At 42.4% G+C, this 26100-nt stretch overlaps 3 protein-coding genes across 3 annotated transcripts in view; 1 reads left to right on the forward strand and 2 right to left on the reverse strand.

Moving 5' to 3' along the window:
- The window catches only part of LOC109875799 (multiple C2 and transmembrane domain-containing protein 1-like), a 292254-nt gene extending 290919 nt beyond the window's left edge, over window positions 1-1335 (reverse strand). The window contains 1 exon segment of the mRNA XM_031817676.1: window positions 578-1335. Within this exon segment, the coding sequence (XP_031673536.1) occupies window positions 578-1087 (510 nt within the window). The 5' untranslated portion in view covers window positions 1088-1335.
- A 15392-nt stretch (window positions 1336-16727) lies between these two features.
- Window positions 16728-20852, forward strand: gig2p (grass carp reovirus (GCRV)-induced gene 2p). The gene is made up of 2 exons (XM_020468217.2): window positions 16728-17149; window positions 18849-20852. The coding sequence occupies exon 2, from the start codon at window positions 18850-18852 to the stop codon at window positions 19528-19530; it is 681 nt and encodes a 226-aa protein (XP_020323806.1). The 5' UTR covers window positions 16728-17149; window position 18849; the 3' UTR covers window positions 19531-20852.
- Window positions 20853-21533: 681 nt separating this feature from the next.
- Window positions 21534-26100, reverse strand: part of skic3 (SKI3 subunit of superkiller complex) — a 32854-nt gene continuing 28287 nt past the window's right edge. Inside the window, exons 39-41 of the mRNA XM_031817677.1 lie at window positions 23918-24048; window positions 23354-23483; window positions 21534-22810 (exon numbers count right to left, since the gene is read on the reverse strand). Of these exons, the coding sequence (XP_031673537.1) occupies window positions 22736-22810; window positions 23354-23483; window positions 23918-24048 (336 nt within the window). The 3' untranslated portion in view covers window positions 21534-22735. The remainder of the gene's footprint in view (window positions 22811-23353; window positions 23484-23917; window positions 24049-26100) is intronic.

Raw genomic sequence — 26100 nt, forward strand, 5'->3', positions numbered from 1 at the left:
TTGATTGGGTGGACAACATGTCAGTTCATGCTGCAAAAGCTCTGATAGGTTGGAGGACGTCCTCCGGAAGTCATCATATTACTGTGCAAGTCTATGGAAGGGGGTGAGAACCATGAACCTTCTAGATTTTGAATTGAAGTCAGTGTACCCAGAGGGGGACAGCTCCGGCTACACTGTGGTGCTACCCCAGAGAGTGCTGTTGAGTCTACTTTAGACCTTCATTGCAAGTGTTTTTAAATCAGTTATTTGGTGACTTGAATATATTTTGTATAGTTTTATCTGCAAATTATGAAACATGAAAAAAGTTATGAAATTCACTGAGTAGGATGTGATCCCTTCCTCCTCTGAGGAGGCTCCACTGCTGTTAGCCTACAATAACCACCTATGTTTGGAGCATGTATACTGTGTTTAAGCTGAGTTCAAATTGCACAATAACAATGGTGATTATCCATAAACTGACACATTAACTGCCTTTTCCATTTTATGAAAATGTAAATTAATATTTATTCACAAATATCCTGAAGGTCGCTTTTGGAGATGTGTGGCACAGTGTTTATATTCATGTTAGCCTACTCACAGAATCACTGGCATTTTTGCGCAACTGTTCCTCCTCTCCAACGACCGAAGATTCTACTACCAGCTTCTCGAAGCATGCAGAGCCGAGAGAGGAGCTCTTCTGATGGGACAGGATTAAATGGGAGACAATGAGCTTCGGGCTGTCATGTCCCGTTAGCTCTGGCTTGCTCACGGACGCTCCATCGGCCCCCAGTAGCTGATGCAGAGGTTGCCCGGTGCTGCTGCTCCCAGGCGCTGTACCACCAAGGGACTGGTCAGCCAGGAAAGGCGCCGGGGTAGAGCAGCAGAGATTGGGCTGTGAGGACGAAAAGAAACGGTCTAGCTCTTTCTTTTTTCTTTTAAACATCCATAACCCGGTCTCCTTTTTACTGTCGGGACTGCGACGCCCAGAGCCCAATTTGGGGCTCAAAAACGGTTTGGTTTTGTCTTGGAAATTCTTCCACATCCTTCGTTGGTAGGAAATCGATTCCTGTCCCTTCGTGGCGCTATCATCCTTGGGGTTGTCCTCCATAGTGCTAGTACAGCAACCTGCCAGTCTGAGCGCGCAGCTTAGTGAATGTCACCGTTGGTTAATGATAGGCTACAGCAGTACTTCTACTGATCAATTTCCAGCGGCAAGGAGCCGCATTGACAAAGGGTGTGTGTGTGTGTGTATTGTTCTTCGGGAGCACGTCTTCCCGGAATATGTGCAGCTGAAGTGTGAATTTCATGACAAACGTGGTGTGTAGCTGTCAAACACTAAAATTATGGAGCGGAAGCCGTTGCGCGTGCAATAATTGTGAAGTTCACACAGTCTGCTTGGACAGAACAACCACATTGGAGACAAGTGACAACAAATAAACATACTATGTCTTTTAATAACTTGCTATGCTTTGGTTGTTACTATTTACACGTTTTTTCAATTTCATGTAATGAAGACTGAACATATTAAAAGCTGCGAAACGCCTCCACCTGGTCAACCCATGTCAGTGGGTGTAAATTATCTACATGTCCTGATTGCATTGCATAATTGATGCCATTGATTCGTCTCCCTAGGCAGACAGGTTGCCTTCCACATTAACAATGTCCTAGCAACATATTAGTGATGTTGCCCTAGGTCTGGGATATCTGATATGCTACAGATTATGTTTAGCATTTTGCAAGATGTTTGTGTAATCAATATCATCCTAATAAATTAAGCCTTTTGATGTCTTACCTAATCCTTTCCTCTCTGCTGTCTGAGAGAAAGGCACTCAGATGACCATTTTGGGTGAGCTCCAGAATCATCACGTTGAACAGCTGCTGGCTCCCATTGGAAGATTTCCCTAATCTTGCATTGTGTAACTTTAACTGTGCTGAAACTCCAACCACGATGCCAGGCACCTTATAGTAAACCTCAATATTGTGTGGAATGTGATTCAATATGTCAGTAGGCTTTAAGCAACTTATATTATACCTTATATTACAAGTTATATTGCAACTTGTTTAACAACATGTAAGTAATTCTGGTTGTGCGTTAGGCATACCCAGTGGAAATATACTATGATTCTCTTTATGTTTCCAACCATTTCTAATGATTTTGTTAATGTTATTTAAACATTTCTTACTTCAGGTTTACCATAAATATCCGCTGGTGCAAGCAGATGTTTGACAGAGGTGCATCTGCTTTTTGTCTTCTGAAAGCCCTAAAAATTGCTAAAAACTCCAGCCACTCCAGTGGTACCGGAGCATAAAGTCTATGTCCAAAACGCTTCTTAACAGCTTCTATCCCCAAGCCATAAGACTGCTGAACAGCTAATCAAATGGCTACCCGGACTATTTGCATTGACCCCCCCACACTGCTGCTACTCGCTGTTTATTATCTATGCATAGTCACTTTACCCCTACATACATGTACATATTACCTTGACTAACCTGTACCCCCGCAGATTGACCCGGTACCGGTACCCCCTGTATACAGCCTCAGTATTGTTATTTTATTGTGTTATTTTTAATTATATTTTTTACATTAGTTTATTTAGTAAATATTCTCTTAACCCTATTTCTTGAACTGCATTGTTGGTTAACGGCTTGTAAGTAAGCATTTCGCGGTAAGGTCTACACCTGTTGTATTCGGTGCATGTGACTAATACAATTCCTGTAAGATTCCTCATTAACACTTGTCCCTTGGCCTCGTCTCAACATCGGTGTCTGTATGACCTGGATATCACTCTTCTTGCCTATCTACACAAACCAAGTCAGACAGGGTCGCTCTCTCACTCTCTGTCTCTCTGTCTCTCTGTCTCTCTCTCTGTCTGTCTGTCTGTCTGTCTGTCTGTCTGTCTGTCTGTCTGTCTGTCTGTCTGTCTGTCTGTCTGTCTGTCTGTCTGTCTGTCTGTCTGTCTGTCTGTCTGTCTGTCTGTCTGTCTGTCTGTCTGTCTGTCTGTCTGTCTGTCTCTGTCTGTCTGTCTGTCTGTCTGTCTGTCTGTCTGTCTGTCTGTCTGTCTGTCTGTCTGTCTGTCTGTCTGTCTGTCTGTCTGTCTGTCTGTCTGTCTGTCTGTCTGTCTGTCTGTCTGTCTGTCTGTCTTGTTCTTTTTCCCTCTTATCTTTCTTACACACACTCTTTAACACACACATTGCTTTTACACCTAGATGATGGCATTAAAATGGGGATTGTGAGGAACAATATTGTATCTGGTGCAGTTTCACTGCCAATAAATGACGGACAGGCCAAGGAGGCCAAGATTTATTGGTGAGGGAATTCAGTACCCCCTGAGGACATTGGGGATATGAGGTAAGACACATGTCGCTGATCTGATGAACTGCTTGTTCATTTAGTGGACCTGAAGCACATCACCTTCAACCCCTATCACAATTGACACACTTTAGAAATAACCTAAATACTTAATCCAAACTGCTACAACTTCAACTCACATGTAAAGGTTGTTTCTCAGACTATGGATGGTGCAGAGACTTGGAGACAGACTGGCCTTTTCTCGATTCGATTTGCTCAACTTTTGCATCCTCTGCTCCGTCAAAGTTAATCGAGGAGCGGTGTCCGAGGAGAGTGAACGTGGATGAAAATGTGCTTGTATGAAATGAGGAACTCATTTTCCACTCCGTGTTTTCAGGCAAATGACACTAAGGGTGGAAACCCCAAATAAATGTATAAAGTGATAAAAACAAATGTATAAAGTTGTGCAAGACATTTTATAGAGAAAAGGATAAGTAGCATATCGTTTTAAAATGTTGGCATGCTTTTCTCCTTCGAGAAAACAGTAGCTCATTCAAAAGTGGTGTGGTAGATTTCAAAACTCTTCCATGAAGGACTCAGATAAGATGTACTTGTGCTTCCTCACCAAAAGGAGGCTATTGAGGAGGGAAGGACTGTCTTCCATTTACCTACTAACGAATTGACACACTCCTTGACCACTCAACCAATTATCGATTTCTGGGTCACGGAGGAGAGCGGACGGAGGAAAGAAGACAGAGGATGGACTATTGCCCAAATGAGAAATCACCCTGTCTTTCCTTCTGTCCCGTTGGAAAATGAACCACCATCTTTAAAGATGGAGTCTGCAGTAGGGGAAACAGTGCCACTGTCCGCCCCATGGCCATTGTTATTGTTTTTGTTTTGTTGATAAAGCAGAGGTAAAGAGCATCACACAACGTGGTAAAATGGCCAAGGGTAAAAAATAATCAAGTCAAATTTGATTTGTCACGTGTGCCTAATACAACAGGTGTTGTACAGTGAAATGCTTACCTACAAGCCCTTAACCAACAATGCAGTTTTAAGAAAAATAAGGGTTGTAAAATTCTAGAAACAAATAATTAGAGAGCAGCAGTAAAATAACAATGGCGAGGGTACCATATATACAGGGGGTACCAGCACAGAGTCAATGTGCGGTGGCACCGGTTAGTTGAGGTAATTGAGGTAATATGTAGGTAGAGTTAACGTGACTATGCATAGATAATAAACAGATAGTAGCAGCAGCATAAAGAGGGGGGTGGGGGCAATGCAAATAGTCTGGGTAGCCATCTGATTAGCTGTTCAGGAGTCTTATGGCTTGGGGGTAGAAGCTGTTGGCTCTCAGGTACTGCTTGCCGTGAGATAGGAGAGTGGACAGTCCATGACTAGGGCCTTCCTCTGACACTGCCTGGTTTAGAGGTCCTGGATGACAGGAAGCTTGGCTCCAGTGATGTACTAGGCCGTACTCACTACCCTCTGTAGTGCCTTGTGGTCGGAGGCCGAGCAGTTGTCATACCAGGCAGTGATGTAACCAGTCAGGATGCTCTCGAGGGTGCAGCTGAATAACTTTTTGAGGATCTGAGGACCCATGCCCAAAACTTTTCAGTCTCCTGAGGGGGAATTCTAAGTCAGAACTGTCCAGAGTAGTGATGCTAGTCGGGTGCGGGCAGCGATCGGTTGAAGAGCATGCATTTTGTTTTACTAGCATTTAAGAGCAGTCGGAGGCCAAGGAAGGAGTGTTGTATGGCGTTGAAGCTCGTTTGGAGGTTTGTTAACACAGTGTCCAAAGAAGGGCCAGATTGTTTCTTATGAATCATTTTTTTTACTGTCCTTTTTGCCATTTATTAATGTGTTATCAGATGTGTTTCTATGGGCTTTAGTAGTAAAGGCCAAAATCTATATTTGAGCAAATCATTTGTATAGAAACTCAGCAAAAAAATAAACGTCCTCTTTTCAGGACCCTGTCTTTCAAAGATAATTCGTAAAAATCCAAATAACTTCACAGATCTTCATTGCAAAGGGTTTAAGCACTGTTTTCCATGCTTGTTCGATGAACCATAAAGAATTAATGAACATGTACCTGTGGAATGGTTGTTAAGACACTAACAGCTTACATACGGTAGTAAGGTCACAGTTATGAAAACTTAAGACACTGAAGAGGCATTTCTACTGACTCTGAAAAACACCAAAAGAAAGATGCCCAGGGTCCTTGCTCATCTGTGTGAACATGCCTTAGGCATGCTGCAAGGAGGCATGAGGACTGCAGATGTGGCCAGGGCAATAAATTGCAATGTCTGTACTGTGAGACACCTAAGACAGCGCTACAGGGAGACAGGACGGACAGCTGATGTGTAACAACACCTGCACAGGATCGGTACATCCGAACATCACACCTGCGGGACAGGTACAGGATGGCAACAACAACTGCCCGAGTTACACCTCACAATCCCTCCATCAGTGCTCAGACTGTCCGCAATAGGCTGAGAGAGGCTGGACTGAGGGCTTGTAGGCCTGTTGTAAGTCAGGTCCTCACCAGACATCACCGGCAACAACATCGCCAGATAAGACTGGCAAAAAGTGCTCTTCACTGACGAGTTGCGGTTTTGTCTCACCAGGGGTGATGGTCGGATTTGCGTTTATCGTCGAAGGAATGAGCGTTACACCGTGGCCTGTACTCTGAAGCGGGATCAATTTGGAGGTGGAGGGTCCGTCATGGTCTGGGGCGGTGTGTCACAGAGCTTGTTGTCATTGCAGGCAATCGCAAAGCTGTGCGTTACAGGGAAGACATCCTCCTCCCTCATGTGGTACCCTTCCTGCAGGCTCATCCTGACATGACCCTCCAGCATGACAATGCCACCAGCCATACTGCTTGTTCTGTGCGTGATTACCTGCAAGACAGGAATGTCAGTGTTCTGCCATGGCCAACAAAGAGCCCAGATCTCATGGATCGGAGGGTGACCTATTGGATCGGAGGGTGAGGGCTAGGGCCATTCCCCCCAGAAATCTCAGGGAACTTGCAGGTGCCTTGGTGGAAGAGTGGGGTAACATCTCACAGCAAGAACTGGCAAATCTGGTGTAGTCCATGAGGAGGAGATGACAAAATTCAGAAAATGGGCCATTCGTACAGTATTCTCTCTGTCCACCAAGTCAGAACTGTAGGATAAATAAAGGGGTCATATAAGCAGACAATGAAAGCTCTTACAATATTCAATGATGACATTTCTCTAAAACAGGCTATAGGCTACATGTGTATCACAAAGTTATGAGGGGGAAAGGGACCAACTTATTAGGGTGAGGCACATGGACTACTAACAGTTTGCTACACAACATAGATTTAGTATTACTTTCTTAGCTACAGTATACATATCTCCCTGGCATATTTTATTACATAAAGACATTTTTGGACTCACCTTGTTGTGCTGTGGTCACTTGAACAGGAACGTGGCGCAGCGGTCCCTATTGTGGTCACATTTTGTCATCAAACTTTGTCATCGAAGTCTCGCATTCTCTAGATTTATGGTGCTTTCAAGACAGCTGAGAACTCTGGGAAAAAAACAAGGTTGAATCATGATGTCAGTGATCTTCAGGTCGAAGAGGGCCGAGTTCCCGACTTGGAATTCCAAGTTGGATGACCATTCAAAACAAATTTCCCAGTCGGAGTTCCCAGTTGTCTTGAACTCACTGAAGTCGGAGATTTCCCAGTTCCAAATTTCTAGTTGTTTTGAACACGGCAGAAGTCATGCTGGATTGACAGCATGGCCAATGTATTCAACCTTTCTGGCCCATGGCATGTGATTGTTTTTCCTTTTAAGCTAGGAAAAGAGACCCTTAGACAACACACCCACGTCACTGAATAGCAGGCTAGTGATTGCTTTGCAACGCTTGAAGGCTCAAGGTCATTGGCCACAGATAAAATGATGTCATATCACGTTATATCTACAGTATCTTTGATTGGACTCATGTAAATATCATAATGATTCCTTCCAAACCTCTCATTGTTGAATTTGCGAAATTGTTGTGTAATGTTTATGTCCAATGGCCGATGAGCACTGATACGTTTATCTATCATTTCTCTTCATATGAAAAGGATTGAAAAGGATTTGCCTGTAGACTGTCGACATGATTCAGGATGATGACTGCTTGTCTAGCTTGCTAGCTAAGATTTGAAAGTATGATGTTTACATCAGTTCAATGTGTTTTATGTCTCTATTTTGGGTTTGGTCAGGGTGTGATTTGGGTGGGCGTTCTATGTTCTATTTTCTATGTTTTTGTATTTCTGTGTTTTGGCCGGGTATGGTTCTCAATCAGGGACAGCTGTCTATCGTTGTCTCTGATTGGGAACCATACTTAGGTAGCCCTTTTCCCTCCTTTTTTTGTGGGAAGTTGACTTTGTTTGTGGCACATAGCCTGTAGCTTCACGGTTGTTTTTGTATTGTTTATTGTTTTTGTCGGCGTCATCCTAATAAAAAGGAATATGTACGCTCACAACGCTGCGCTTTGGTCTACTTCATTCGAAGACCGTGACACAGGCCTTGATCAATCATCTGAAGTGGTAGCAACATAAGAGTGGTCCGTATAGGAGAGTGAGGTCAGAGACAAAAGAGTGTTAAGTGTCTACGTGAGTCTATCTCTCTCTCTCTCGCTCCACCAGATCAGGCTGATTTGATTATACTGCACTGAGCAAAGCCTCACTGAATCTCATTCAGAGCTTATGGCTTATTCCTCATAAGTAAGCAGACATGTTTATGACATTCAATAAACATCAATGAGTTCTGGAATGGTTGCCAATTGTGCTGCTCAGATGAAGAACTGGTGTAATAACAGAGTTGTGTGTATGAAATAGATAGCTCCAACAGATAAAAACACAATAATGCCCTCATGAACACAGGGGACATTGCAAAATTTGTTCAATACCAATGGGTTTTTTATTTTGACAAAATATTTGACATGACGCTATCTGAAATTAAAACTATAAATGATCACCTAATTGGTATATGTGTAAGAGAGAGCGAGAGAAGCAATAGGCCAGAACCAGGAATTGACTCCTCTACATGGAACAAGAGAGGTGATAAGAGGTGATAAAGTTAATCAAACTGGCATACTGTCATGCTCAATATTCCCTGAGTTTATCTGCAAGGGCGCAGCCGTGTGATATGGAGTGAGTGCAGCTTGACACATTTGAATGGTTCAACGAGTGATTGTTAATGTAAATGGATAGTCGTGAGGCATGACAATCTCTAGAAATAGCCTACATGAGGTGGGATAGGCCTATCTGCTGTTCTTGTAAACAAATACAAATACATACAAAGAGTGAGTACCAGGTAAACAACAATGTAAGATCAGTGGGGTGAGAAAAGGAGTTATCATAAATATACGTTATGACAGAGAAATATCATTGTATTATGTCAGAGAGCACAACAAATCCGCTTGCACTGATGTCGTTTGAGGGATGACCACTGCAAAGAAGTGACACCACATGTCGGAAGAACATTTGAGAAATATATGTATTTCAAATAGATGAATAATGACTGTTTATTGCAATATAGCCATTATGACACACATTTCCTAAAAAAATCTTAAAATGTAAAAAGTATCCTTAAACCTCTCATCGCTGCTCTCCACAAAGTGCTTCATAACCAACACAGTGGGAAAGCTAGGTGATGACACAATACATTTAGCTAAAGCACTGTTTGTGTTGTTAAAAGTGCTTGACAATATCAATCAAATAACCATAGAGCTATACAGCACACACCAAGGGGATCTGAAAAGAAGCTGCTAGTGTGAGTTCATTCAAGGTAGAGCTTTACATCAATGTTCAAAAGGTGCCTTGTGGTCATAAAGATTTATGTGAACAATTCAATGAATTTGCATATCCCTAGTGGAGTGTTTTCCCCCACATTGCTGATTATTATTTCATGCATGGTGAAAACACATTTGGGTTATTCATATGAACTGTGTACTTATTTAGGCAACTATAATTGCCTTGCTTGTATAACATTCTAATCTGTCTAAACCATGGATGGGCAACTTTGATGGGGGTGAGGGCCACAAAAAATATGAACTCATTATGATTGTCCCTAGCCTTTTTGGGGCCTTAAGCAGAATTCTTCTCTTTCTTTAAAGTGGACAGAAATATTTTTAGTGTTAGCCATTTTCCTGCATTTCTACACATTTTGCCTCGGCGTAGAAATAATGTTTCCGTTATAAGCAAGATTCATGCAATTCTACACATTATTCATGGGGAGGAGAGAACATGTTGAAATTGTATAACTAATTTCATGCAATTCAACACATTTTGCCATAGGGTGGGGAGAAATGTTAGCCATTTTTAACATGATATCTGAGTGAGAGTGACTATCAAAATCAATTCGACCATGATTACTACATGTTTAGACAGCTGGCTAGATTTAGAAATCTAAAAATTTTTTGCTGACATGGGCTAATTGTTGACTCCATGAAACTTTCTGCATGGTTGCCAGCGATAGTCAGGCCAGGGGCCTCATTTATAACCATTGTGTAAATGTAACACTAACGGACATTCCTGCAATCAGCATGCCAATTGCACGCTCCCTCAAAACTTGAGACATCTGTGGCATTGTGTTGTGTGACAAAACTGCACATTTTAGAGTGGCCTTTTATTGTCCCCCGCATAAAATGCACCTGTGTAATGATCATGCTGTTTAATCAGCTTCTTGATATCACACCTGTCAGGGGGATGGATTATCTTGACAAAAGATAAAATGCTCACAAACCATGATGTAAAGACATTTGTGCACAAAAATTGAGAGAAATAAGTTTTTTTGTAATAAGCTTTTTTTGGGAAAATTAAGTAGTGATGTAGTCAGTGACGAACTCTTTTGGCACAGAGCAATTACATCATTGGAACCAGACACTAGTCACTGTTTTGTCTAGGTTCAGGTTTTCCAGACTAGTCCCTGCATGCCCTACTCTCTGCGGAAAATCACTGGTATTAACTCTAGAGGAGTGGTCCAGAGCGGCCATAAAAATGATTGAAAACTGGAGGAAAGTGGGTCGCCAACAGCAAAGGCAAGAGAACAAAACCACAACAACACTGACTCAAAAAATGCGTGAGGTCACAGGTGACTTGACACATTATGCCATTCTAATCATGCACACATGCAGGTCACTATACAGAGCACACAGCACAAACAACATGTACAGGTCCCGCAGTGGCCGGGTTTGAAGTCGCAGTTGTCTGTCTGGACTGTAATTTGCCTCACAAGTGTTGCTGAATATGTTTTCATCCTTTGTGTGTGTTTGTGTGTGTATGGAGCAGGTCCAGGGCCAGAGAAACAGCTGACCTGCACAGCCACATCACAGCTCCTGGAGGCCCAGCAGGCCTTGTCTAGTGCTCTTACAGTAACTCCTCTTAACACACACAACACGGACACTAACCTTTACAATCCTTTAGAGAAACAACTGAGTCATACTGTTTATCGGCAGATGAAGGTAACATCCTCTGGCTCCACAGTGTGAGGGGGACTACGTTGTGGTGTATGAGCTTTGTCTGAAGGTTATTTAATTTAATGCCTCTGTGGTTTCTGTCTGTCTCAGCAGCAGCTGAAACTCAGTGAGAGGGACTGAGCTATTCTGATAGATGCCCTACTCAAGACTGTATACCCCGATGAAGACAGCTTGGCTGTAGAAACGTTGGTAATTAAATTGTTGCATCTGAGCTCCTAGAGTGTGCGGCTCTCTTTTATTTTCAAGTTTTCTACTCCGCTAGCCAGCACCTCGTCTTAATAGGTGTGCGTTTCTTTTTCTTCTACACTACTCAAGACTGTAACCTAAACCATGAATGAATGGTACAGCTATAGTTCACAGATGAAGAATTACAAATAGTATAATGCTGTTTTCTACGCAACAGAATATAACAGTAATACACACTGTATTCCACCTAAAACATTGACCTGTTGGTAACTCCATCAAGGCACTAAGTCAAAGCCCCTACATCAAGGAGGCTTGGTCCAAGCTCTCTCCTTGGGAAATGGTAAATGTAAGCCATTATGAGTGAATACCAGAGCAAGACCATTATTTTATGTTTAAGCCCTCTTGTTATTTTTACAATGGAATCACTAAGATCTTATCACTTTACCCCTACCCATATGTAAATATCTTTCCTTTATTTATCTCATACTACTGCACATTGACTCGGTACTGGTACCCCATGTATATAGCCAAGTTATCGTTACTCTCTGTGTATTTATTGTACATAATTTGACTATCGTTATTCCTCGTGTTAACCTTATATTTTATTATTTTTGTTGGGAAGGGCCTGTAAGTAAGCATTTCACTGTCAGTCAAATAAAAATATTTGATCAGGCCCAAGCAGGTAATCCATCTGTGTCTATTCCGCAATGGCCTGGCTCTGGTAACAGGTCATGAATGAGGCAGAGACTTAGAAAAATACTTCCAGGGTGAGGATCATTGGTAGCTTGAGCACGTCCTGTTGCACAGACCAGCCCCTTCAAACCACTCACACACACGCACGCACACAGACAGACACAGATATATACAAACACACACACCCTAGAGGCTTCCTCATTGCCTCTTTGTCTAGAGGAAACACTCAATGAGAGTAATGAGGCATTCTGTATTTGAGAAGCTATGGGTTAAGACATAACATTGCACCATTGAGGCATTCTGTATTTGAGAAGCTATGGGTTAAGACATAACATTGCACCATTGAGGCATTCTGTATTTGAGAAGCTATGGGTTAAGACATAACATTGCACCATTGAGGCATTCTGTATTTGAGAAGCTATGGGTTAAGACATAACATTGCACCATTGAGGCAGCTATATTGAGTCATTGAGAATATTGTGCCACTACTCACAGAAAGCCTTTGTGTGAAGCTAACTCTGCATATCCAAGGTGACAGCTTTCACTGATCCCGTTTTTTGGGGGACTTTGCTCTGCAACCAACCTTTGGGTGAATGCAGAGGACAGGTGGCTGTCTCTCTCCTCTCCAGTGGACAAAGCCTGGCGAAGAATTTCTGTTGAGGAGGCAGTATCTGAGTGCAGCTGAATGAAGTCCTGGCATGCAGACCAATCAAAACAGTGTGTGTGAAAGGCTGTTACTGAGATGGTCACTGGAATAATGACCCAAGAGATCCCACTTGGAGTGCCTCCTCCCATCCAAGTGCAGGGCCTGCTAGAAAAACACACTCATGAAATGCTGAAAATCCTTGACACCCAGAACCTTAATTAACAAATGAAGATGTAACAGGCCCTTCCATAGAGCCTTCAAGCATGGAGTTTTTGGAGGCTGATGGTAGGCTCTGGCAGACTTACCATGAGGCAGAAAAGGCAACTGCCTCAGGCCTAACATCCAGTGGTGTGTATTCATGGATGACAAGGGAACCCAGGCTTCTCCATTTTGACCAATAAAAAAAATAACAATGGTAAAATAATTTATCTTTCGTCTCTCTGTGTTTTCATAAGAATCTCACCAGAGAAATCATCAGAGAGAGGGAAACAGCACCCCTCTGTTTCAGTATGTGTAGCCCATGTATCTGATGCTGTCTGGACCAAAAGAGTATGCGCCACCGTGGACATGTGCCACCGTGATATAAAATAAGGCAGATACAGCAAAAAGACAAGTCACACAGGCAGAAAAATGTGGTATAGGGCAAACAACGCAATTATCACAACATAGGTTGTAATAGGGCTTATTTACTGGCTTGGCTCGGCTTCCCCAGTGATTTTATCCACACACTGCTACTGCTCACATCATCAAGGGGCCTCATGAGCTGAGCATAAACATTTAATAAATACATCTCTGCTTGAGGCCCCCGCCCATGCTCCCTCGATGCATATGAAATAAAAAAATTAATCCCCATCAAAATCCATCTGTTTAAGATAAAAGATATCTGGTGTTTTTTGTTGCATGTGCTGCATGTGCTGCGTCTCAAACCGCCGATGTCGGCCTTCCGCATCTCCGGTGGAAGGTGGCTGAGCTACTGCTGTGTTTGTCAGACCAGGAGACTCCTCGAAAATTGTTCTTCTCAGAAAAACATACACTACCGTTCAAAAATTTTGGGTCACCTAAAAATGTCCTTGTTTTTGAAAGAAAAACATATTTTTTTGTCCATTAAAATAACATCAAATTGATCAGAAATACAGTGCAGACATTCTTAATGTTGTAAATGACTATTGTAGCTGGAAACGGCAGATTTTTAATGGAATATCTACATAGGCGTACAGTGGCCCATTATCAGTAACCATCACTCCTGTGTTCCAATGGCACGTTGTGTTAGCTAATCCAAGTTGATCATTTTAAAAGGATAATTGATCATTAGAAAACCCTTTTGCAATTATGTTAGCACAGCTGAAAACTTTTGTGCTGATTAAGGAAGCAATAAAACTGGCCTTCTTTAGACTTGTTGAGTATCTGGAGCATCAGCATTTGTGGGTTCGATTACAGGCTCAAAATGTCCAGAAACAAAGAACTTTCTTCTGAAACTTGTCCGCCTATTCTTGTTCTTAGAAATGAAGGCTATTCCAAGTGAGAAATTGCCAAGAGACTTGAATATCTCGTACAACGCTGTGTACTACTCCCTTCACAAAACAGCGCAAACTGGCCCTAACCAGAATAGAAAGAGGAGTGGGAGGCCCCGGTGCACAACTGAGTAAGAGGACAAGTACGTTAGAGCGTCTCGTTTGAGAAACAGATGCCTCACAAGTCCTCAACTGGCAGCTTCATTAAATAGTACCCGCAAAACACCAGCCTCAACGTCAACAATGAAGAGGCGACTCCGGGATGCTGGCCTTCTAGGCAGAGTTCCTCTGTCCAGTGTCTGTGTTCTTTTGCCCATCTTAATCTTTTCTTTTTATTGGTTAGTCTGAGATATGGCTTTTTCTTTGCAACTCTGCCAAGAAGTCCAGCATCCCGGAGTCACCTCTTCACTGTTGATGTTGAGACTGGTGTTTTGCTATTTTAATGGACAAAAAAATAGCTTTTCTTTCAAAAGCAAGGACATTTCTAAGTCACCCCAAACTTTTGAACGGTAGTGTATGTATTGTCCGAACAGTTTGGAATACACACTAATATGACCCCTCTACAATTGTCAATGGGACTCGTCTAAAGGTAACCCAATACTGGTCTGGAAAATACATTTCAATGGTATACTGGTTGTGAATATTTGTTCCAATTCTTACATCTTTAAGATATAGGACATACACTTCTAAACATACTTACTTTTTATAACATTTTTGACTATCTGTTTTACCATGTATGAATCTGTTAATCAATGCGTTTCTATGGGCTAATAGCAGTAAGGACAAATTCAATATTTCATCAAATAATGATATATATTTTCTTAACTACAGGGGTCATAAATGCAAAATCAAATAGCAAAATGGTCCTTGTATAACCATCTTAAAACAATTCCATATCTTAGCTTAGTAGAAACCCAGCCGTGGGTCAAAAGACTCTCGGGCAGGGATCCCCAACTGGCGGCCCACGGGTGGTTTTATTATGGCATGTCATACTCTTTTTTGGCCAGACAGCATCAGATACATGAGCTACATATAGTAAGACAGAGGGGCGCTGTTTCGCTCGCTCTGATGCTTTCTTCAGTGAGGGTTTCAGCCACTTGCTAATTGAAGAAAAGTTGGCGGGTGCACAGTGCACTGTTCAGATGCTGGAATTATTTTGGATGAATGTACATTACAGTTAAAATACATTTCTTTACTATAAATCCCATAAAAAAGATTAACCTCTGCCTGGGTTTGGTCCTTGTCCTGATGCCGATTTCTAGCTCATTGCTCCATGGAGCTGGCACTTGCTCTACCCAGCTAGCACATAACATTCTGAAAACCATATATGTTTCTTAGAGCTTGGTGAGAGCGTGATTGTCTCATGGTTATTTTGCATACAATCTTCCTATACAGTTTCCTACAGGTTTCCTCATGGATCTATTTACAGTAATGTTCTCAAATTGTTCACGTTAAGAAACAATGTACTTCTGTGGGAATTTCAGTAGTTCAGCATTATGTTTTCTACAGGTTTCCTCATGGTTCTATTTAAAGCAATGTTCTCAAATTGTTCACGTTAAGAAACAACATTCTTATGTGGGAATTCCATTACTTCAGAATAACATTTTCTGCAGGTTCATGTTCTCAGCACATTAAGTAAACTTTCCATAAAAAAACACAATAAAACATTTGTAACGTTCTAAGAATGTTATTTAAAAACATAATGTTCTCAGCTCAACAAAACTCCCTCTGTCCTCTATCTTGTTAACTGTGTTCAGGTGTGTTGGCCACACCCACTACTTGGCCACACATGATCTTAATGAGTGCTTGTTTCCTTTGAAATGGGGTCTGTTTGAATAGACTAAAATGAACAGCTTTGTATGAGTAAAAAAATAAACAAGGCCATCCTGGTGGACAGTGGACTAATTCCATGGATAGAGTGCAGAAGATCAATGGTTTGAATCTAATTGACGCCATGCCACAGTAAAAAAGACATGTGTTTGCATGATTAATACCTAAGCAAATTTAATTCCATGTGTTCTATCTGTGCTTGGAGTTCAAAACAGTTAACCTAAGCTAGCAGAATTATTGAAACATGTTCTCAGAACGATATTTAATTACCTTCATATAACCTATAATTTCTGTTCTCAGAACGTTAATAAAACCAAAATAATTACTTTATGGGAACCATAGAAAAACATTTGCGAACCTAACTTCAACCTAAAAGGTATAGTTCCCGGAAAAGGTGAAATTTTCACTTCTATTCTCAGAATGTCTAAAAAACGTTCCGTTTTAACGGCCATGAAACTTATGGCTTCATTCCTAGAACCAATGGGAAACAAAAAACCCAGCCATGAATCACACCCCAGTCTCACCAATGGGAAACAAAAAACCCAGCCATGAATCACACCCCAGTCTCACCAATGGGAAACAAAAAACCCAGCCATGAATCACACCCCAGTCTCAGTTTTATACAGCTGTGAAGATAGCTCTTCAGACCCTTCAATTTTTCACGCTGTCTTTGGAGGAGGGAAGGGGGAAGTAGGGGGGAGGAAATGGCATAATTGACGAGGTTCTTAATGTACTACACAGCAGCAGCCAGCATAGCCTGTAGGGAAGTCTATGAAGGCTGTATGTCATGTTGCAGGGACTGACTCTCCCTATCCAGAATATCTTTAGCGACTTTGTCAAGAGGTTTGGACCTTTTGGCGTAACAGTTAAGTTGCTGACTTGATAGTCGCTGGACCAGGGTGGTTAAAGTCACGGTTGGTGCTACCCCTTGAATTCGCTCCATTGGTGTCAGAAGTGGGATGGTGGGTGGAGCAATCGGAGAGCTGTGTACATGTGAGGGACTTGGTATAGAGAAGCATGGAGACACGCTCTCCCAAAGGAAGGGGGTAATGGTAATGTAGCAACTTTAACCCAACATGTAACAACCTTATCAAGAGGCTTGGACCTCTTGGCATAAATGGTTAAGGTGTTGGCTTGACAGTCGCTGGACCGGGTTTGTGTCAGGGCTACCTCTGAATTTGCTGTATTATACTCTAGCACCTTATTCACTATTTGATATAACCTTATATTAAGGTGAGGAGGAGAGGAAATAGTTTCACTATTGATACGCAGCCCAAAAGTGTCCTCCAAGTTGTTAGTTGCCCGAGTTGAGCTTGCAACTGTTGCAATAATTCATTCTAGAGGAATTCTCTATGGGAATCATATGCATTACGAGTTCTAAGATATAGGCCCAATTATGTTTCGCTGTTTAGAACGTAGTGCTATTTCATTAGCTTAGGCTACTTTCAATTTGGTTATACAGAAAGCGAAAGTAGAATTGCTCAGATCGAACTTCGCCGACGCATTGCTGTACAGGTAAGAAAAACACTAATATACATGTAATACTAATTTGGAAACCTTTTTGATAGGACTTGGCTGAAACTAAACGAATATTTATTTTATTTCTGTCTGTTATGGTTATGCCATTGTCTGTGGTCCATACAGTTGCATGTTTAGCAGCTGTGTATAATGTATAAGACATAAATGAAATATGACTGTAAATATGACATTCTAGCGTAATTTAAATGTAGGCTACAGTAGGCTATATCTGTTAGGGTCCACTGTAGGGATAGACAGGGATGATGAGATCAGGATGCAGTGGTGGAAAAAATACCCAATTGTCATACTTGAGTAATAGTAAAGATACCTTACAGTTGCACTATGCGGAATTCTCTCCGCCATTTCCTGGTTGCTAAAACTCTAGTTTGCCTAATTTCAGTTTATGTGACAAAATAAGCTAGTATGGTGTAGATAATCATTGTACCATCCAAACCGCTGTGAAATATATTTTCCATAACCAAAAATATTGCTGTTTCAGCTGTTTGAAGCTGGTGTACAAAACCCGAAAGACAAAGACTCAAAAACGAAACTTAAGAACGGAAAGCATAGAAATAACAGAGCGACCACTTTAGACTTGTTTTCAAGTAACATTATAGATCTATGACTCACATTTGTATGTGGTTGGTTGCCCAAAAGGTTACATATTGACACTAATAGAAAAGGACTCAAGTAAAAGTAAAAGTCACCCAGTGAAATACTACTTGATTAAATGTCTAAAAGTATTTGGTTTTAAATATACTTAAGTATCAAAAGTAAAAGTAATTGCTCAAATATATCTAATTATCAAAAGTAAAAGTAAACATAGAAATAATTTCGCATTCCTTATATAAAAAAATCCAGACGGCACTATTTACTTGTTTTAAAAATGTATGGGTAGCCAGGGGCACACTCCAACACACATCATTTACAAACAAAACATTTGTGTTTAGTGAGAGACAGTATCAGAAGCAGTAGAGATGACTCGGACATTGTCTTGATAAGTGCGTGAATTGGACCATTTTCCCAGCCTGATAAGGAATCATTTGAAATGTAACAGTACTTTTGGGTGTCAGGAAAAATGTATGGGTAAAAAAATATATATATATTTTCTTTAGGAATGTAGTGGAGTAAAAATAAATGTTGTCAAAAATGTAAATAGTAACATACAAATAACCCAAACAACTACTTAAGTAGTACTTTAAAGTATTTTTACTTAAAGTTGCACTGTGCAGAAATCACAGAAATCATTTCCTGGTTGCTGTAATAGTTCACCTAATTTCAGTTTATGTGACAAAATAAGTTAGTATAGTTAAGAGAATCATTGTACCATCATATTTTTCAAAACCCCAAATATTATATTTTCAGCGGTTTGAAGGTTGTGTACTAAACTGAAAGTAAAAGATGCAAAAACAAAACTTAAGAATGGGAAGCATTGAAATAACGCACATAGAACAAACTTGCTTTCAAGTAGAATGATAGATCTATAACTCACGTTTCTGTGTGAATTTGGTCAGGTCGCCCAAAAAGTTACATATTGCCACTTTAAAGCACTTTACACCAATGCCAGGCAGTAGGCCTACACTTAGCAGCCAACTCAAATCATTTTAAACCGTTCCATTCATTTGAAGTTCTATTTGGCTCCCATATACACCCTGAAGAATATTTTGTTTTGACTATCCAATTAATTCCATTCTAGGATGTCGGTGACGTTCTTTGGCTGGGACGTGGTGTACGATGACAAATCCCTGGTGTTGGAACTGGGGGCAGAGCAGGAGCCTCAAAAGGGGGATTCTTACACTATGTACCATGGCACCAATGTCCAGACTGCTCGGCTCATCATCACCAATGGCTTCCGCCAGTCCCCTGATGGCATGTTGGGCCCCGGTGTGTACGTAAGCCGCAACCAGCAGAAGGCAGAGCGCTACCCGCTAAAATCCCCCTCCTCCAACCGTGTGGTGCTGCAGCTGCGTGTTAACGCTGGTCGCGTGAAACGCATCGACAAAGACAACCACCCTATGCAAAAGAGCTGGAACGCAGCAGGGTACGACACCGCATGGGTTCCCCCCAACTGTGGCATGCAATCCGTGCCCAGCGGCCTGGAGGAGGACTGTGTGTTTGACCCCCAGCGCGTCGTGGTCACTAGCATCGCCAAGGCGCCCAACCCCACCATCATGGCTGAGCTAAAGCAGTTGGTTTCACAGAAGCGGGCTGGGATTGGAAGGGGTGGAGACATGCAGGTTGCGGTGGCTGGGGGTGTGTGTACCCTGTGCAAGAGGAAAACCACACCAGATCACACACATACGCTGCTCCCGTGCTGGGGCTGCGGACAGAACATCTGCACCCTAATGACCAAACACACCTGCTCTGCCAGTGCCTGACACGGTAGAAGACAAGGAGTAACAGTGATGTGTCATGGTCTAGTAGTCTTCGGTGGTGTGTTATTGCATACATGTATCTCAGGGACATCATTTTTTTTTCTCCTGTAAAATATATGCTGTACATCATGTGGCCAGAATGTATCTCCTGAACAAACCTTTTATCTCCACATGTAGGCTTATGTTGTATGTGGCTGTTTTGGTCAACAATGATGTGCCAGAGGGCATCAACGAAGACACATAGCATGTTCTTGTACAGTACCAGTCAAAAGTTTGGACACACCTACTCATTCCAGTTTTTTATTTTTTTTTGCAGAATAATAGTGAAGAGTGTTAAATCAAAATCTATTTTATGAGATTCTTTAAAGTAGCCACCCTTTGCACATTCTTGGCATTCTCTTAACCAGCTTGATGAGGTAGTCACCTGGAATGCATTTCAATTAACAGGTGTGCCTTGTTAAAAGTTAATTTGTGGAATTTCTTTCCTTCTTAATGCATTTGAGCCAATCAGTTGTGTACCACCCCTGTATACAGAACATAGCCCCTATAAGTCCATATAATGGCAAGAACAGCTCAAATAAGCAAAGAGAAACTACAGTCCATCATTTCTTTAAGACTTGGTCAGTCAATCCGGAAAATGTCAAGACCATTGAAAGTTTCTTAAAGTGCAGTCGCAAAAACCATCAAGCACTTTGATGAATCTGGCTCTCATGAGGACCGCCACAGGAAAGGAAGACCCAGAGATACCTCTGCCACTGAAGATAAGTTCAATCGAGTTACCAACCTCAGAAATTGCAGCCCAAATAAATGCTTCAGAGTTCAAGTAACAGACATCTCAACATCAACTGTGCAGACTGCGTGAATCAGGCCTTCATGGTTGAGTTTCTGCAAAGAAACCACTACTTAAAGACATCAATAATAAGAAGAGACTTGCTTGGGCCAAGAAACACGAGCAATGGACATGAGACCGGTGGAACTCTGTCCTTTGGTCTGATGAGTCCAAATGTGAGATTTTTAGTTCCAACCAACATGTCTTTGTGAGACGTAGAGTAGGTGAACGGATGATCTCTGCATGTGTGGTTCCCACTGTGAAGCATGGAGGTGCTTTGCTGGTGACACTGTCAGTGATTTATTTAGAATTTAAGGCACACTTAACCTGCATGGCTACCACAGCATTCTGCAGCGATAGACCATCCCATGTAGCTTGCGCTTAGTAGTACTATAATTTGATTTTCAACAGGACAATAAACTCCAAACACACCTCCAGGCTGTGTAAGGGCTATTTGACCAAGGAGAGTGATGGCATCAGATGACTTGGCCTCCACAATCACCCGACCTCAACCCAATTGAGATGGTTTGGGATGAGTTGGACCACAGAGTGAAGGATACGCAGCCAACAAGTGCTCAGCATGTGGGAACTCCTTCTAGACTGTTTGAAAAGCATTCCAGGTGAAGCTGGTTGAGAGAATGCCAAGAGTGCACAAAGCTGTCATCAAGGCAAAGGGTGGCTACTTTGAAAAATGTAAAATATATTTTGATTTAACAATTTTTTGGTTACTACATAATTCCATGTTATTTCATAGTCCTGATGTCTTCACTATTATTCTACAATGTAGAAAATAGTACAAATAAAGAAAAACCTTTCAATGAGTAGGTGTGTCCAAACTTGACTGGTACTGTGTGTTGGCTTTTTCCTGCAGTATCACTAATATCACTTTGTATATGTTCTTTTTCTTGAACTGCACTGTTGGTTAAGGGCTTGTAAGTCAGCATTTCACGGTAAAGTCTACACTTGTTGTATTCGGTCCATGTGGCAAATAATTTGATTTGATCTATTTCATATGAAATACATGAACTCCAAAGTAAAAATGCTTTTTCCTCATAGGGTTTGTGGTTTTCTTACATATAGCTATGGCAGTGGTTACATGATATCATTTGGCAATGTGTGACAGCATTCACATGAAATAAAGAAGCAACAATTGTAAAAGCAGGTTCAGGACAGCAGCTTAATTTCCTTCAATTATATTTATTGCTGATGCGTTTCGGAGAAAGTGCCTCGTTTTAAACACAATTTCCTCAGTATGCACAGTGCAAACTACACTGGAATCTAAGGAGTTTGAGACCCAGTGGCGTGTGATGTGATTTCAACCATCTTTACTCTTCAGTCCTGACTCATGGGCAGGCGTAGAGCATATACATCAAGGGTGGCCTTCCGCACCAGTGGGTTGGCTTTGAGCACAAATTAAAAATGTTATTAAGTGATACATCCTTTCTGTCTTAAGGCGACACCCAAAAGCAGATATGTTAATATAGCTCATGCTCTGAAGGCACTTTCCTACATGATAAACAGCATAGTGCAATAACAAAGCTTACATTCTTAATTAGCCAACTACAGAATTGAAACATTATCTTGTTTGTCTGTCAATATCACAAGTGTCAGTCAAGGCATTTAGTAAGTGATCAGTTAAATATGGGTTAACAAGTGAGCATTCACCAGAAGCTGTAGGGAGACCATACATATGTTTTGGAATTGACTTCTTTTTTTCTGGTCAAAAGTGCTGAATCTGAAGGTGTAGGTTTGGGTGCATCCAAATGTACCCATTTGTTTTTGGGCTGAATGTGTTTGTGGTACTGTGAGTTGCCACTGGAGAAATTACCTTAAAGCTACAGAATGCACCTCTAAGGACTTGAAGTTAAACTGTTACACCCTGGAAGTAAAACATTGTGACAGGAATGTGCTCACTGCTTACCACTACCGTGCCTCCCTTCTACCTACATGAAGAATACCCTTTGAACATCATGGCAGGATATAGAGGAGTGGTCATCTCATGCATTCGATCATACATAGGCGACAACATAACCTATGCATGATATGACCACTCCTCTACATTCTGCCGCGCTGCTCAAAAAGTTAAGATACCATTTTCAGAGGCTACTGTTTTGACCTTCAGTGCCTCCTGTTGGTGTTATTCCCAAATCTCAATATCCCATAGTAAGAACTGATTGCCTAAACTAATCTATTGCATACAAATACCATAAGTACTGTAAACTTTTGACACACGATTGTGAAAGACAGAGAAAGCACAAGAGTCAGGCAATGAAGGAGATACATTGTTGACTTCAGGTCATGCATTGTTTGCAGAGTGAGTGGCTGGCTGTGGATGGAGCTGTGCTGTCCCCTGGTAGTCAGTCAGTCTGTAGTGGGCAGTCAGCAAGAGGTGAGCCGTGTGTGGAACTCCAGCAGTCTGCTGTCTCCACTGGCTTTGGCGTCATCCACCAGGGTCTAAAGACACACAAAGTAAAACTGCTGAATAGGAACACTAAACATTGTGACAGGAACATGTTTTAAGGGATGTATTCACTGCGTACCACTACCTTCTACCTACATGCAGCATACCCTGTGCATACGAACACACCCTATGCATGATATGACCACTGCCGCGCTGTTCAAAACGTTTCAAGATACAATCTTCAGAGGCTAGTGTTTTGACCACCTGACCCTCCTCATCTCTTCATCCTCTGAAACATTAGGCTAATGATCTTCTGTTACCTGATTGGAAGTCCCTAGCTAACTGCTGCTACCTCAGTGCATCCCACCTGGCTGGCCTGCTCCTTATTGAAACAGTACACCTGACCTCAACTGTGCTCCCTGCTTCGACAGACCAAGCAATCAATACACAGTAAATATACTACTTTCTCCTGCGTTAAATATGTTCTCATTTTCACTACAAATACTGTTACATTAGTCTTTTTAAAACAATCACACATGAATACTTGTATACTTCTTGGAAATCTTTTGGCTGTAATTGGTTCTTTCTGTACTCACGTCCATCAGCTCCAGGTCGTCTTTGGCATGCAGGTGGCGTAGGAGGTACCAGCGAGCCACACACGCCACAGTCTCTGGGTAACCTTGGGAGGAGAAGTACACCAGCCTCTCCAACAAACGCCTCGTCTCCCTGGACCACAACAACAATCAGAGCAATCCGACTCAGACGACAGGAGAGTTGTTTACAGTGGATGTGCACGGGCTTTTACTATTGTGAATGTGTTATGAAGTTGTATCACACAAGAATAAGCTGTCTGGTAATATCAACTGTACTGTTGAACACATTCATTGAAGATTTGCTGTCATGGTTCGAGAATATGAAATGGAGATTATGGGTACATCCCAATAATATCTCCTTTATCCTGAAGTGTTCACTCATTCACTACTTCCCATAAATCCAAAAGCATTGCCTTGGAGACATTGGCTGGTGGGAGTTTTCACCATATTCCTGATTCCTAACTTGAAAGGAAGCTACTGGTAAAGAAGTGAATAAGTCCACACTTTGGGAGAAAGGAGATAATTGGGACATCGCCAGCCACTCTGATGAGTAGCAGGGGTTCCCACCTGGCGGACATCTTGGTGGCGAAGTGTAGCAGGGCCTGGACAAGGAGAGCTACAGGGGAGGGGCCCAGCTTCAGAGCCTCGGTGGTCGCCTCCAGAACCAGCTCCTTCCATTCATCACCAGGGACTTTCAACTGAAACACACAAGAAAAAAAAAAGAAAGACATTTCATAACTCCATATAGGTGAGCAGAAGGTGAATGTCCCTTGACAATGCAATGTTCCACTGTTTAATCAAGGAATTGTCTAATGCTATTCAAGGCATTGTCTGCAATCTAATTTGGGCTCAGCAGGTACTGAGACAGATAATTACCATCCCACAGGAAGAGAAATGTTCATTCCCCTCTCTCACCAAGGTTCACTATTCCTCTTAAAGTCCCACAGCCACAGGAAGAGAAATGTTCATTCCCCTCTCTCACCAAGGTTCACTATTCCTCTTAAAGTCTCACAGCCACAGGAAGATACATGTTCATTCCCCTCTCTCACCAAGGTTCACTATTCCTCTTAAAGTCTCACAGCCACAGGAAGAGAAACATTCATTCCCCTCTCTCACCAAGGTTCACTATTCCTCTTAAAGTCCCACAGCCACAGGAAGAGAAATGTTCATTCCCCTCTCTCACCAAGGTTCACTATTCCTCTTAAAGTCTCACAGCCACAGGAAGATACATGTTCATTCCCCTCTCTCACCAAGGTTCACTATTCCTCTTAAAGTCTCACAGCCATGGCCACAGGAAGATGTTTGGTTTATTTTTTTCTTCCCTACAGACTGCTATATTGGTCCACTAATACAGGCCTAGTCAAGGCCCATTGAACTACTTTAGTGGGACATTTGTTTCCTTTCAAAAATATATATATTTTCAGGGGGTGCTGCAGCACCATCAGCACCCCTTATGCTCACAGGCCTGATGCATAACTCAAACCTCCCCTTTTAGAGCTGTACATACACTGGGGCTGTTGAAAGGGACAATGAATACCCTTGGTGCTGTTTGCATTTCCACTTGGCTTTGATCAGTTGTCCCATCATTGTGTGTGTGTCATTCCTCACTAACCTGCCGTCTGTTTGTGTTCTGTTGTTGGTCTCTGTATTTGGGGGGATGGGCCCGTGTTTTGTGTTAGCAACTGACTCAATACACCGGCTACCTTGGTTTAACCACATTTCAGACATTTTTAGGAAAAAGGATTCACATGTCAAGGATCACTTGTGTAATTAACTGGAATACAAACAAACTCCAGATCCTTGACTTGTCATGGTTGTGTAAAGAACTGTACATTTAACATCCCATGGTATTCCAGAAACTCCATCAACAAAATCCTATAATAAGTTCAGTATTAAATATGTTGAATCAATCATCCCCACCATGCCCAGCAGGGCTAGTCCCAGAGAGAGACTCACCATGCCCAGTAGGGCTAGTCCCAGAGGGAGACTCACCATACCCAGTAGGGCTAGTCCCAGAGGGAGACTCACCATACCCAGTAGGGCTAGTCCCAGAGGGAGACTCACCATACCCAGTAGGGCTAGTCCCAGAGGGAGACTCACCATACCCAGTAGGGCTAGTCCCAGAGGGAGACTCACCATACCCAGTAGGGCTAGTCCCAGAGGGAGACTCACCATACCCAGTAGGGCTAGTCCCAGAGAGAGACTCACCATACCCAGTAGGGCTAGTCCCAGAGAGAGACTCACCATGCCCAGCAGGGCTAGTCCCAGAGGGAGACTCACCATACCCAGCAGGGCTAGTCCCAGAGGGAGACTCACCATGCCCAGCAGGGCTAGTCCCAGAGGGAGACTCACCATACCCAGCAGGGTTAGTCCCAGAGGGAGACTCACCATACCCAGCAGGGCTAATCCCAGAGGGAGACTCACCATACCCAGCAGGGCTAGTCCCAGAGGGAGACTCACCATACCCAGCAGGGCTAGTCCCAGAGAGAGACTCACCATGCAGGGGCTGAGGGCCAGCAGGGCTAGTCCCAGAGGGAGACTCACCATACCCAGTAGGGCTAGTCCCAGAGAGAGACTCACCATACCCAGTAGGGCTAGTCCCAGAGAGAGACTCACCATGCAAGGGCTGAGGGCCAGCAGGGCTAGTCCCAGAGGGAGACTCACCATACCCAGTAGGGCTAGTCCCAGAGAGAGACTCACCATGCAGGGGCTGAGGGCCAGCAGGGCTAGTCCCAGAGGGAGACTCACCA

Source organism: Oncorhynchus kisutch, linkage group LG3 (assembly GCF_002021735.2).
Source record: "Oncorhynchus kisutch isolate 150728-3 linkage group LG3, Okis_V2, whole genome shotgun sequence".
NCBI lineage: Eukaryota > Metazoa > Chordata > Actinopteri > Salmoniformes > Salmonidae > Oncorhynchus > Oncorhynchus kisutch.